We start from the raw sequence: 14,918 nt of genomic DNA, 5'->3' as shown, positions 1-14,918 counted from the left end.
CCCGTGTGCTTGTACTTGTCGCTTCCCCTGTACTTATTATCCCCTTTGCAGCAGAAAGACCCACAACTGGATTTCCTGTTCACCGGTAGCCTGAAAGATTTCAGTCTGTAGGAATATTTCTAGCCTGACGTTTGGAGAAGTCCAGCAAGCTCCATTTTTACCACAGGTGATAAAAACGGAGCACATCGTCTCGCAGAATTATTTATAGGAGTGCTGGCTGGAAGACCAGGTTTTATTTGATTATTCCATATGGCTCACTAAATGGAGGAAGCTTAATTATTAAGAGAAGAACAGTTATAATGAGGAGATGCTTCTATAGTTTAGAGTGCACTTCTGCTTTGAAAACAAAACATGCAATAGGGAGAGGTGAAGGTGCCTAGAGGTGCCTTCACGTTAAGGAAGATCGCACATTGACATCTTGCTTGGAGCACAGATGTTATGGAGAGCAGCTGAGGGAGCTGGGATTGTTTTCTCGGAGCAGAGGAGGCTCAGGGCAGACCTTATCACCCTCTACAACTACCTGAAACGACGTTGTAGCAAGGTGGGGGTTGGCCTCTTCTCCCACATAACAGTGAGAAGGATGAGAAGTGTTGGCCTCAAGTTGCACATGGGGAGATTCAGGTTGAATTTTAGGAAACATCTCTCCTTCAAAAGAGTGGTGGTGAAGCATTTGAACAGGCTGCTCAGGGAGGTGGTGGGATCACCATCCCTGGAGGTGTTCAGGAATGGTGGAGATATGGCACTGAGGGATGTGGGCACGGTGGGGGTGGGTTTGCAGTTGAACTAAACGATCTTTTCCAACCTTAATGATTCTATGGTTCTGTGAAATACTGAGAGAAGGCCAGATCGTCAGTGCAGACAGGGCATGGCGATAGCAGGTCTTGAGGAAGGGGCAGAGCTGGAAGGAGAGCACTGGAGGTTGTCTGCGGGTATTGGGAAGGACCCTTGGAGAGTCCAACCTCCTGTCAAAGCAAGGTCAGCTGTGGCACATCACTGAGGAGACTTCCTGAAACAATCTGAAATGAGGAACTGTATAATTGCTGTGTGCCAAGTTAATGTTATCTCCCCAAAAGCTATGCTTTAAAGAATTATTATGAGCATTATGAACACGCAAATGTAATCTTCACCAGCTTAAGTGACACTTGGTAGAAACAGATTTTTCCATGCTTCTCATTATGCTTTCTCTTCCCTCGTGACTTGCAAGTAATTTTTTATGTGCGGTTAGAAGAACTGCATTTGTGCAGTGAAGGATGAAAGCATTCAGTATCTGACCCAATCAGCAGTCACCTCTCTGGTGGGAAAAAGTCAGGAATTATTGAAATTGGTGGAGCTGGTGTCATCTGAATTACTTTTTGCACTTACAAGCAAAGACCAATCACAGCTGTAACTTCAGAGAAAGGGCAGTATGTGAATTGCCTCCAGGAGAAGGGAGAGATGCTGTGACTTCTTCCAGCTATGCCTGGGATGTTGAGCATCCAGTGTCCAGCTGATGGCTGACAAAAGGATGCTGACACACATACACGCACACCCTTAATATGTGCAGCTGTCCTGAGCCCCGTCCTGCTTGTATAGAATACAGAGCTGTCATTCCAGCAGAATTCTTCCTTGCAGAAGTCAAGGCGTTGTTGCTAATTATCACTAATATGGCAGTGTAGGCTAAAATCTGAGTGGTGGTGATCGCTAGAGGGCAGCCTGGGCTTACATGTGGACGGGCAGCAAGGGCTGGCTGTTATCAGCCTGAAATGCTGTGTGTGGGAATGGTGAACCTGCAGGTGCCTTACAGTGTGTTGTAGTGCGTTACAGGTGGTGACTGGGGATAGACAACTATAGTGGGTATGCAGGGAGGGAGATGTGAGATGCTGACAGGGAAGTGCAAGAGCCACGCCAGGGGTATGTGTTTTATTATGTTGGCTAGCAGAAAGCACTGAAAGGCCTGAAGCTGAGCTGTTCTGACACATCTCTGCAGCATAAAAAGTCAATGATAGGCACTGGCTAAATGAAGGAAACTGCAACTGAAAAATATTTTACTAAGTGAGGAGTTTCTTGCTGAATGGGTTTACTGACCTGCTGGCTCCATTTGCAGAAGGACGTTCCGGATGGGCTGAAGGAGCTCTCAGATGGCTCAGAGGAAAGCAGCGATGCACAGTCCGACTCACAGAGCTCTGAGAACAGCAGCAGCAGCAGCAGCAGCGATGGATGCACGAACAAGGATGGGAGGAAAAGCAGGTGGAAAAGGAAAGGTAATTTTCCTGTTCGGGAGAGATGATAACACGGTCTCTGTGAAGGACTTTCAGCTTTTTGCCAATCCCATCTGTTGCCATATAAAGACAGGACATTTACAGGAGCCTGAAGTCTCATTTACAGTTTATGCTCCTGACTTAAACTTATAAGTACAACATAACTTGAAACTGAAGAAAAAGTATTTGCAATTAAATGTGTGTGTATAAGTCCTTGATACAAACATACTGTACTTCATGACCTAGGAACAGCAGCATTGTTTTTTTCCAGGTTTTCTCTTTACCCTGGGTCTTATATTGAACCCTGGGCTATATATTGAACCCTAGGCCTGACTCTAACCCTCCTTTCCTGAGACCACTGCACCTTCTGATTGTGGCCTCTCTCAGTGATATTGCATGCAGCACTGACTAGGAGTGAGCACAGAAGCTCTGAGATTACAGCTTGTTGTGGGGACTGATGGGTCTATGGGTCTGGGCTCCCTTTCCCTGCTTTGGACTTCTTTCCCTCACAAACTCAGCAATATTTAGGTAGTCTGTACAGTTGGCTTTCAAACGTCAGTCACTTTTAAATAATACAGTAAAGTTCAGCAACGTTTCAAGAGTACCTGAATTCTGAATGTTCTGCAGAAGAATATCTTTGGTGCTGTGGGGGAACAAGCAGAGGAAAATGCATTCCACTCCCTTTTCAATCCTGGTATCTTGACACGGTGTCTGGCTGGATACTGTCAGTGGTTGCATCATGTATTAGTAACACATTGCATTGTTTCCTTTGCCCACATCTAGTTCCAGAACCCATTCATTTGATCGGTGTCTGAACCTTCATTCCTCCTTCAGAATTCTGGTCAGGTATCTGTTTAAATGCTGAATTAATTAAAAAAAAAGAGTTATAATAAAATTTGAGGATGCAGTGTACATTTACTAGAAATCCTTTGCTTTTTCTTTCAAGCAGAGGCTGCACCTTTCTCTTGTGGGTATTCCTGCGTCTTTCAGCATAGCTGCATATGTTACAGCTTTGCCCTTTAATCTGATCCTTTCCTTTTCTACACAGTCATGCACAGAATTTCCTGGCTGACATGCAACCAAATTAAAAGCTTATTTCCATTGCACAGTGGAGGCACGCATGCAGTTTCCTACCACTACTGGAGCCATGCAACAGAGCATTCGGGTCGGCTGGGGTTGTGTGGACCCGACTGTGTGGGGGGTTTTCCCTGTAGTGCAAGCAAACAAAACCAGAGAAAATAATTAGGTAGAATCATGAGCATTTAAAACACTATAGAAATAGGCATTGATAAAAATTTAGAAGTAAGACTTGACTCCAAGTTAATCCTTTGAAAGGAAAAGTATGAGTAGTCTGGCTAAAATACCTTCATTTCTAACAAAGCCTCAAAGTGTTTGGCCAGTAAGGGGATTTCTGAGGGCTGCATTGTCTTCACCTCCAATATTGGGATGTTATGTAAAAAGCTTGCAAGGAGGTGCAAAAACCTTACAGAGAGATTGTTTGCCTAGCAATACGTGCATGTATTTTATATAGAGGTTTTACATACGATGTCACCACTGTCATAGCAAGCAGAGCCCTGAGTGGTTTGGGAACCAGAGGAAGAAGGAAGGGAATCTGCAGTCTGAAAGAGGTGGCAAAGGTTACCCCGAGCTCAAAAGCAGAAGATTTGAAGTTAGCAGTTCCAGTACAAATAAAAAAGGGAATTTTGCACTTCTTTTGTGGGCAGATACTGATTATTTTTCTTTCTAGGAATCGCAGTGCTTTCATGCACTCGAAGCCAACAACCTCATTATTAAAAGCGTGGCTATGGTCAGTGGTGTCACCGAGTATTTTCCTCCTGTTCCCCTGAGGTTTGTTTTCCTTTGTTTGAATAGCTCTTAATTGTTAATGAGTTCACCTCTTAGTGTCACACAAAGGCATTCACAGGTTCTGAGCGGAAATGGTGTTCTCCTTGAGCTTCCCTTTAAGAAAATCTCTGTACACCACTGTGCTGGAGCAGGGATGGCATTGCTGTGCAATGAGTTGTTGGGGCTGCAGATGTGTGGGATTGCTGCCAGGCCCAGCAGAGCTCGGTGCAGCCTGAGTTGCCCCACGCCAGCAGGGCACTGCAGGAGTGAAAATGGAAGCGCAGCCTCTGTATTTACAGCTTGGTGTAAGTCCTATAAATCCTGTTCTGGCTGCAAGTGCTGGACCTCTGTGCAGGGAACAGGTGGAAAAGCAATATGAGGCAGTACATCATAGAATTACAGTATGGTTGGGTTGGAAGGGACCTTAAAGACCATTCAGGTGAAGCCCTTGGTGTGGTCTGGCTTCTGCCTAGGACCCCAACCAGCCCAACCTTGGGCTCCTCCAGGGATGGAGCAACTCACAACAGTGCACGTACTTCAGATTGCCCCACACCAAGTGCAGCACCTTGCACTCGGCCTTGTTGAACCTCGTTAGGTTCCCGTGGGCCCTCTTCTCAAGACTGTCCAGGTCAGATTGGATATTAGGAAATATTCTTCTCTGAAAGAGCAGTGCTGCAGTGGCACAGCTGCCCAGGGAGGTGGTGGGGTCACCATCCCTGGAGGTGTTCCAAAACTGTGGGGATGTGGCACTGAGGGACGTGGGCAGTGGGCATGGCGGGATGGGATGGAGTTGGACGTGGGGATCTCAGAGGTCTTTTCCAATCTAAATGATCCCATGATTCACTGCAGTTGGTGTTACACGTCTGGTAGTCTGGAATCCATTCCTTAACAGCAAAATAAATTTCTGAGCTCATTGTGTGGGCTGCGTGGCTCCGTTCTTCTTCTCTTTGGCCCTTGGGTTGCCTTTTATCCTCTCAGAATTATCCCTCATTTCACTGCCTCTTCCCATGGTGTTCTGAGCTCCTTCTGCAGTTCTTTGCAGTTCAGTCTGTGCTGCAGAAGAGCATTTTATGCCAACAAGCTGCGTGTGCCCAATTTTCATTTTGTGTACGTTGAATGGTGTGGGTTGAGCATGCTTCCTTGGGCACCCTGCAGTAATCTCTTTCGCCCTGGTGCTAAAGCAGACAAGCACATTTCTAACTCTGGAGTCACATTTGATAAACATTTTCTCCAGGAAGCTATTACGGTTAATTTAAGTGATGTCTTTGCCATTGGCTTTTGCTTTGTCCTCTTAGATGCGCTGCTTAATTCCTTTGTAGGTCGTTTCCGTGTTTCAGTATGGTTCCCCTTTTTATGAAGCTTAGAATTACTGTGCTGTGGTGTGTGAAATTCTTTTAGAGATTTCTCTCTGAAGATTTTCTTTATTAAAACACAAAAACCTGTACTTTGCTCAACCAGAAGTCAGAAATTCCATGCAAAAATAACATTTTCCAAGCTTACGTTACACAAAAGAACATTCAAAGTCATAAACAAGTCCCTGGTACTTTCTTCTTTCAAAGGCCTTGTTATAAGAGTGTGGGCTCTCAGTAAGCTCCTTCCTGTGGCACAGTGTGAAAACAGATTCATATTGCCTGGCCACATGTTATATTCCTCTATTCTTCTACACAGGGACAAATTCAGCCTTCCAGACAAATTTACCATTTTTGGTGACTTTTTGTGCTACTGTGTCAGTGATAAGCAGTAGGAAGTCAGCAACCACAGTGGGGGCTTCCCCTGAGCACTTTTGGCTTTGCTGGTGACCTCTGTACCTTTTATTTTGCAGGGCATGTTTGCTTTCTCTATGATCTCCCTCTCCCCTCTCTCGTCTCATTACCACCGAGCAGACGTGCATCAACATGGCCCTGCTCCTTTGGATGCTCTCAGACACCGCAGGGGACCTTGTTCATAGAATCCCAGAACCATTCAGATTGGAAAGGAGCTCTAAGATCCTCTAGTCTAACCCCAACCCATCCCACTATACCCACTGCCCGCGTCCCTCAGTGCCGCATCCCCGTGGTTCTGGAACACCTCCAGGGATGGTGACCCCACCACCCTCTTGGGTTGGGGAAATAATCAGATTTCTGGTGTTCATGTGAAATAAATTGTATCCTGACAGCTCTTCCATGAGACCTTCAGTAGATAATATCGATCTGTGTCAATCCGTGTGTTTCATGAGGGGTTTTAGAGATGTGCAGTGATGGTCCAGAATATAAAGGTAACTTCATTACAAATGGTATCTTTAAAAATACAAACTGTCAGAACATCCACCAGCTTTCCACTCACCCCAGAATTTCAATGCTGGTTTTCCTTCCAGACTGTGAGTAGAGGGGTTGGAATGCTGTGTATACCATGCAGTGGTGATCAAAGCGAGGTCCGGGTCTGGATGCACCTTCAATACTTTGCAGTTCAGATTTGGAAACAAGGCTTGGGCAGCCTGCTCTAGGATTAAATGTGGAGGTTGGTGGCCCTGCCTGCAGTAGGGGGGGATTGGAGCTTTGTGATCCTTGAGGTCCCTTCCAACCCAAGCCATTCTATGATTCTTGTGTTCCTAGTGGTGTTTTATTCTATAACTTTCAGCTCATAGGGTTCACCCACTGCATGCATCTGGAAGGCTTTTCTTCCTGGCTTCATTTAGCGAAACCTGCAGTTTAATTGCATTGAGACGTACAAAAAAATAACTCGCATTTAATATCCAAGAGATAGAGTGGAAGAATTTCCGCACAGAAGCAAGTTTTTAGTCGTACGTTTGTTTGCTCTGCTTTGAAATAACCAAAAAGACATGAAGTTCCAATTAGGTCCCCGTTGCGTTTTGCTCCGCAGCATCAGCTCTGGAACGCAGCACTCCTACTCGGCTGCTTCCTGGATGCTCACATGAAACACTTGGAGGACTCCTTCCTGGTTTGAAAACCTAAACTAATATCCCAAATTCAGACAGAGTGCTCTGGTGGCATTGCCTGGCTGCTGGCTGCTTTATCACCTGGGCGCTAGTTGAGGTACGGTGAGCCCTTTGCGATTGGAAGCATCCCAGAACCTCGTTAGGAAGCGATGCTCATGCAGCTTATTGCAAGGGGAGGAGGGGTGTTGTTGGGAGAGCACGGATCTCTGTTGGGAATCAGTGAAGTGAGTGCAAACCGTGGTAGACAGTGAGCAGATGAGGTGTGCTCCCATTATTGCCTTTTGCTCGGAGGCTCCAACTTGAGCTCTCTGAAACTGCGGCTCAGCTTTACGTGCCATTATTTTTGCTCATATACATATAAAACAGGAAGCACCTTCAGATAACATCAACAGCCACTTCCTTATATGTACAAAAATAAAGTGCTCTGACAGCAGCAAAACTGACACTTTGATTTTAAAAAGGGTAGAAACCTCGCATTTGTAGACCCACATGGGCATTGCGCTGAGCCAATCAGGAGCACAGAGGAAAAAATTTAAAACAACCCTCCTGCATGATTGTCTGTACATCTGTGCATAAGCAGAAGGCTGGAGGAAGCCACGAGATTGCAGATTTTAGGCGGAAGAAATCATGTTCATGGAGCAGCTCCGTGCAGTTCCACTGGAAGGTAAGGGGATGCTGCTCCAGCGGGCAGCTGCTGCTGCAGATATGCACTGTAGGGGATGGAGTGGGTGCTTTTCTGGCTCTGTGACGACGGGCGGTGAGACACAGAATATCTTTCCTTTGGCCCTGATGGGAAACGGTTTCTCAGCTGTCGCCTTTCGAGACTGACAATAAAAGCGCAGCTCTTTGGGATGCGGTGCAGCGCTCGTAAAGGGCTGCTGCCAAAACACTTGGGTTTCACATTCTTTTAAATCATCCTGAAACTTAAAGTGTAAATACCTCACTTCCAGTTGCTTTCATCATCTTTTCACTATGGTTTTGGGGCAACTTGCAATTTGTTGTTGTAATGCACTCCATGAACAAGAAGCGCAGTGAGCTCAGTGTTACTGTCTGCGCGCTACACCTCATTTGTACATCTGGGGCTGTTTGTGAGCTCTGCTGTACTAATGTAGTCTGTGCTTATGGAGTCTGGAAATAAAACGTGTAACTGAGTGTTGTTTCTGCAGCCAGCTGCAAAACTTCAACTGACTTAAGTGCAACTTGAACAGCGCATCGACCTGGTTTTGCATGCTGGTGCAAATAGAATCCCAGGATGGCTTAGATTAGAAAGGACCTTAAGGATCATTTAGTTCCAACCCCATATAAAGCTATCTCATTTCACTGTAGATCTGCCCAGACTTTCATGGCTTCTATCAGTTAAAAAACAGCATTCAACATTGGATTTTCCTGTCGTTTGTGCCATGCTGGATGTTCCTGGTGTACCCCTTCTACTCAGAGTCATCCTGAGGGAGAAGGGGGAGGATTTTGTGTAGTTTCTGTGTGTCACCTTCTGAGATCATTGTGCTCTCAGCTCTCTGCAGCAGATCACAGCCCGAGTTAGCTGTAGCATAAAGGGGAAAAGAAGGGAAAAAAAAGAGATGTTAGCAGTCTCTCCCAGCCTTAACGATGGTGCTTAATGATGCTGTGATTCTATGAAATAAAGCACTGTTCCCTGCCTGGGATTCGGTGCGTTATCTTTCAATCTGAAGGAATGTCTGACACCAGAGCATTGGAGGCCGTGCGCACGCTTTGCTGGCAGCTTCTGTAATTAACACTGATCACAGCAGTGCCTTCACCAGGTGCTTTGCCGCCACCAGCCCACAACAAATGCAAAGGAAAGGAAAAAAGAAAAAAAAAACAACAAGAATTCAAAAGAACTCTGTTTGGGTTATGTCATTTCGTTTCTTCCTGTTAAAGATTTGGTTGAAGTATCTCAGCTTTTCTGAATGCAGCCAGTTCCTGTTTGTGCTCGTGACTCAGGAGGAAGCTGTTTCCCAAGTGTCACATACAACTTACCAAGCAGTCTGCAGCACCCAGAATGTCCCTTTTCCCTATTTTTTTTTTTTTTAGGTTGGTGTATCCTTTGCTTTATGCCACATAACAAGCTGTAAGACATCCAAGGCTCATTCTCCAACAGCTCTTATTTCTGTAGACGTTGTGGTTGTAGGAGCTATTGGCAGAGATCTCAAGCACCTACACCTGGCTCCGTGCTTGGTGGGCGTTCAGGTGCATGGAGAGATGGGTTATGAGTCAAAACTTTACAGCTGAGGATTTTGCGTGTGAATTTTGCATGGATTTCACATGAGGAGCGTGTTGCAGCACTCATAGCAAGGGGGAACTGAAAGCTGCTGCATGCGTCTGCAGCTGCGCGAGGCAAGCAGTGACACTGCTCCTTGCTGAGCCCTCGTGCCTGGATATGCTCTGCCTGCACTCACATGGTTTCCCTCAGCTAAAGGCTGAAACAATTGTTGCATGTGCAGTTGTTGAGAGTCACTGGAAATTGATGTATTGTTCCATCTCATCCAGACCTTGCAGCTCCACTGTGTTGCAGTCGGAGCTGTTTTTCTGCTGAGCTGAGCACAGGCTCTGCAGGAAGGGGCTGTGTAGGCAGTGGCACAGCACTCATTCAATCAGTTTCCAGCTGACAAGAGGCAAATACAGGTTTTGAGGGAAAGCCGATTCAAAACTACGGGGCACAGGCTGCTGCCTGCACTAAAACCAGTGGAAATGCTCGTGCTTTAAAGGATCTGTTTGAAATTTAAGACGAGAAGTAATGGCCTTAAATTGCAGGGTTCAGGTTGGATATTAGGAAACATTTCTTTTCTGAGAGTGGTGACGCAATGGCACAGCTGCCCAGGGAGGTGGTGGGGTCACCATCCCTGGAGGTGTTCAAGGAATGTGGGGATGTGGCACTGAGGGACGTGGGCAGTGGGCATGGTGGGGTGGGCTGGGGTTGGACTTGGGGGTCATAGGTATCTATTCCAACCTGAATGATTCTGTGAGTGGGCACGGTGGTAATGGGTTGATGGTTGGAGTTGATCATCAAGATCTTTTGAACACTGACAGTTTTGTGATTATATGAAATTCCTTCCCCATGATATTTTAGAGGTTTGATTTCCACATATATGAAGCTGTTTCTGAGTATAGGCTGTCCTTCCCATTTCACCAGCTTGACGGGTTCCTCCTTTAACCTCTCTACATCTGTTTTTCCTTATGCCTTTAAGCTAAGGCTTGCTGTTCCATGTTGAATCAGTACTGAGCCATGTGTGCTCTGATACTGAGGTTGTGTGTTTTCCATGTCCACATGCACACCTTGCTTAAATAGGGGTTTTTTGAAGACTAATTGTCATCTTCAGCAGCTGCAGTCTGATGGGCCGTGGTTAGTGGCACTCTTAGAAATGAAAGCTCCATCTCAGACCATTACATCCTCATCGTGCTTTCCCAGCACACCTGGTTGTATTTAGACTCAGGATGAAAACAGCACACATTGTTCAAGACCTGAGCTGGTGGGGGGCACCCAGCCTGTGGCAGGGGGTGGAGCTCAGTGGATGCTAAGGTCCCTTCCAACCCAACCATTCTATAATTCTATGAAAATACCACATTACTGAGGTCATCATAATACAAGTCGTATGAATTTTCAATCAGCCTGTATGCTCCTCCAAGTAACCTGATATTATCAGACCTCACCACTCTTTGCCAGTTTTCACACACGGCTTGTGAGTATGTTTTATGAATTCATGACTTTAGCATCTGAACAACTTCTGGCCTTCTTTGCCACCACAGATGCTATTACTGCGCTCCAACCTGCCACAGAGGCCCTGTCAGGAGGAAACATTGGGAGTGTTGGCACTCAGTGGCCATTGCAAGCTCCCTCCTCCTTTCCCTGTTGCAGAAATCACCAGGCCGTCAACAGAATCGTGTCCCAAAAGCCATGCTGAGATGGGTCACTGTGTATCTCAGAAATGCTAGAGAGAAGCCAGGTTAATGGTGTAATACTGATGAGAGGACCAAGCAAGGTAGGGGTTGTCCTTTTCTCCCAGGTAATCAGTGATAAAGCAAGCGGTGATGGCCTCACGTTGCACCAGGGGAAGTTCAGGTTGGGTATTAGGAAACATTTCTTCTCTGAAAGAGTAGCAATGCAGTGGCACAGCTGCCCAGGGAGGTGGTGGGGTCACCGTCCATGGAGGTATTCCAGAACCGTGGGGATGTGGCACTGAGGGATGTGGGCAGTGGGCACGTTGGGGTGGGTTGAGCTTGTGGATCTCAGGGGTCTTTCCAACCTGAATAATCCTCTGATTGTATGTTCCACCAATACTTAAATTACGTGCAGATTATATATACCTACATATTGAGCTGTAGGGATGTGAGGAGGCTTCATAAATGTTGGATGTTGCGCAGCTTTGCTCCCAGTGACCGAAAGCATCTTGCTTCACCTATAGAGGATAAAAATGTTTTTTTGCCTCACTAAAATTTAAGAAAAGGGTGATGTGCATTCTAAAAATACTGTCTAGATAGCAGTGCCCTGTGCTCACCGCAGAGGAGCTGACATTTCTCCTACACTGCTCCGATTTTCAGCCAAGTGTTTGCCATAGAACTGCCTCTCTATATGTTCAGTGTCAAGAGTAGCCAAGTCCTGTCATAACACTGATTACTACCAGCTTTGTCATCATCTTCAGCTGGGAAGGAGTCATTGCAATGTCCAATACATTTTTAATTTTTAACTCTTTCCTTCACTGCTCCTCTGTTCCATATTTCTGATGCGTGGTGTGGTTACACATGACTTTTTGGTGGTCTGATGAATGTCTCTGTAACAATCTGCAGTTTTCATTTTCATCACTGTTCTTGCCAGTCAGATTTGTTATTGTTTTCATCACTTGTGGGAGATGAAACCTTTTAAAAATGAAGTACACACATAATTGCACAGACTGCCTCTTTTTGAGACCAATACAGCCACACTCCCTAATTCTCAGCTGTTGACATCATTCTAGTCCAGGAGTTAGTTCTTTTCACCTCAGAACACGGCTCATGCTCTTTTGCTGATGGTCGCAGAGGGCTGCCTGAGCTGACGTCTTCGTGACTTCATGGATTCTTTCCAAACATTGTAGACCGATGCATAAAAAAGATTTAGCCTGATGCATGAACAGCTGATAACTCAGAATAAAAACGCACCCATGCTGCAAATGCTTCCTGTGCCTCATCTCCTTGCACTCATCCTAACAGGGCCTGTAGCAGTTTGGCTTTGGGGTGATTTCTGTTTCTCAGCATGCGGTATTTTCTCTGTGGTTCTCATGGCAGGCACTGAAGTGGCAGTGCTGGTAGTTCAGGTGACCTTTTTAAGACTTTTTTTACTTAACAAACATTACTTTTGGGGCTCGGTTTCTCCATTTTCAGTGTCTGTCTGGGGAACAGGGAGAATCTTTTAATAGCAACGAAATCACTTCAGCCGCTGCTGAGAATATAGTATAGGGAAATTGATTTTCTGTCCACTTAAAAGCCCTTATTTTACAATGTAATATGCTGCCCAGGCAGTGCCTCAGCCCAGGACTTTACATTCCTGCTGTAAATGCAGAACGATTTTCTATTTCCATGACACTACACCTGCATTTTTAGGCTGGTTTGCAGAAACAAGCAGTGGCACAGGTCATCAGCAGGAACAGTGAGTGTAATCTTGGGGTCAGCAGAGATGGGCTTTTAAACACCGCTTGATCTCCATTGAAAATGAGTTTGGGGTGTGAGCTGGAATTTCTATTCCCAGTTAATTCTATATGTGGATCTTTCCTGAGTGATTGTTCACATCTGGAGAGAATCAGGAAGAGGAGTTAATCGTGAACAACTGTAAGAGGAAGAGCCCTAATAGCTTTATTTTGATGTTTTTGATAGTGGTCTCTAGGAACTGATCTCTCAGTAGCAGAGAAGAAACTAAATTTAATCTGAGCTAAGTTTTCTGCTCTTTATTAGAGAACATGGACATATTACAACCCTGTCATAGGACTGGATTGGAGCACCATTGGGTTGGATCTGCACAATGGATTGCTTCCCCTGGGGGCTCATGGTCAAGTCATAGAATCACAGAACTTCAGAATGGTTGGGTTGGAAGGGCCCTTAAAGATCATAGAGCCATAGAATGGTTGGGTTGGAAGGATCCTTAAAGATCATAGAACCATAGAATGGTTGGGTTGGAAGGGTACTTAAAGATCTTAGAGCCATAGAATGGTTGGGTTGGTAGGGTTCTTAAAGATCATAGAGCCATAGAATGGTTGGGTTGGAAGGGTCCTTAAGGATCTTCTTTGAGTGCCCCACACCAGATCAGGCTGCCCAGGGCTCCATGTAGCCTGGCCTCTGAGCAGCAGTGCCAGTGCCTCATCACCCTCTAAGTAAAGAATTTCTTCCTAACATCTAACCTAAATCGTCCCTCTTTTAGTTTAAAAAAGAGCTGGAGATGCTCTATAGTCAAGATACAGGATTTTAAAACTGCTATTTTTCTATTAGAATGTGTACTGGCAGAGACAAGCTGCAGTAAAAGTCATCAAGAGACCTGAGAGGTGGTGAATTAATTGTTATCTGTCTGTAACACAGCTCTTCATATGCAAGGAAGAGGGTAGCTGTGCTGCCTGCCTTATGCACTGTGGTGATACACGATGCACGAACCTGGAGGGGAGTTCAAAGAAACGTGACCACATCTTCCCTTCTCTGAACGCCTACGGTAGCTTCCTACACAGTTCATGTTTGGCCACCTCTCATCTGCTCTGTTTGAGTCAGCAACCTAGAAACGTGTTCTGGCACCCCATAACAAAACATGTGAAGTGTGCGGTCCCGCTTGCGCTGTCCTCTAAGCATCTGCTGCAGAGATGCACAGGGTCAGCAGAGCTGCTCAGAGATATTCTCCCACAGCTTTAAGCTGTGTGCTCCCTTTATAGACCTGGGGTGGACTGGGACAGTCGTGGGGACCCCGCTGTGAGCCATGGCACCTCAGTGGTCCTACAGAAACAGAGCTAGTGACAAAAAGGCTGGTAGCTTTGTGCCTGACCAGCAGATTGAATCAGCTCAGCCAAGGGCCTGATGCATGCCAGGATGATTGGAGGCAGGGGATGGGGCTACCCCTGGGGAGGGAGAGGTAAGACCTCATATGGATAGATGGATGTAAGGTTTGTGGGTGGGAAATGTAGAGCCTTGTATGTATGGATGGATGTCAGGCTTGTAGGTGGGAGATGTAGAACCTTGGCTGTATGGCTGGATGGAAGACTCATGGATGGGAGGCCTAAGACCTCATATGTATGGATGGATATCAGGCTTGTAGGTGAGAGACGATGTATGTATGCGTAGGTGGGACCTTGTGTGTATGAATGGATGTCAGACTCATGGGTGGCAGATGTAAGACCTCGTGTGTTTGGATGGATGTCAGACTAATGGGTGGGAGGTGTAAGATCTCATGTATAGACGGATGTCAGACTCGTGGGTGGGAGATGTGAAGCTTCCTTACGATGGCAACAGACCATTAGCTCAGATCAGTTGCTGATGTATTTTAACAGACCTGCTGTACTCCAGATACATTGTTCCAGCTCATGAACCCACCTGTCCTCAGTATGCTGTGGTATTAGTAGGCAGTAGCAAGTAATTCTCAAAACAGTCAATATGTTGCTGAATGATGCTGCAAAGTAGGATAAGACATCTCTTCTATGGTTATTGCACATCAGCCATGATCCAGAGAGAGAAAATACCTGCGGAGATTGAAAAGTCCAGGAGGACGCACACTCTTTAGTGAGTGACACAGGCAGGCTGGTAACAGCAGACAGGGAGAAGGCTGAGATTCTTAACAACTTTTTTTTGCCTCGGTCTTCCCTGATAACTGCTCACCACACAGTCCTCAAACATTTGGTTTGATAGGAGGGAACTGGGGAAGCAGCATCCCTCCCACTGTAAGC

General features: G+C 45.9%; 1 protein-coding gene across 6 annotated transcripts in view; it reads left to right on the top strand.

Annotated features, from left to right (window-relative positions):
- ASXL2 (additional sex combs like 2, transcriptional regulator) overlaps positions 1-14,918 on the top strand; it is an 89,704-nt gene that overhangs the window by 37,558 nt on the left and 37,228 nt on the right. For 4 of the 6 annotated variants that reach the window (XM_015285098.4, XM_046938957.1, XM_046938956.1 and 1 more), the window contains 1 exon segment: positions 2,084-2,240. In XM_015285098.4, coding sequence (XP_015140584.3) covers positions 2,084-2,240 — 157 coding nt within the window. 6 annotated transcript variants of the gene reach the window in all.

This window comes from Gallus gallus, chromosome 3 (assembly GCF_016699485.2).
Source record: "Gallus gallus isolate bGalGal1 chromosome 3, bGalGal1.mat.broiler.GRCg7b, whole genome shotgun sequence".
Taxonomy (NCBI): Eukaryota; Metazoa; Chordata; class Aves; order Galliformes; family Phasianidae; genus Gallus; species Gallus gallus.
This window is presented reverse-complemented; position numbering and strand designations above follow the sequence as displayed.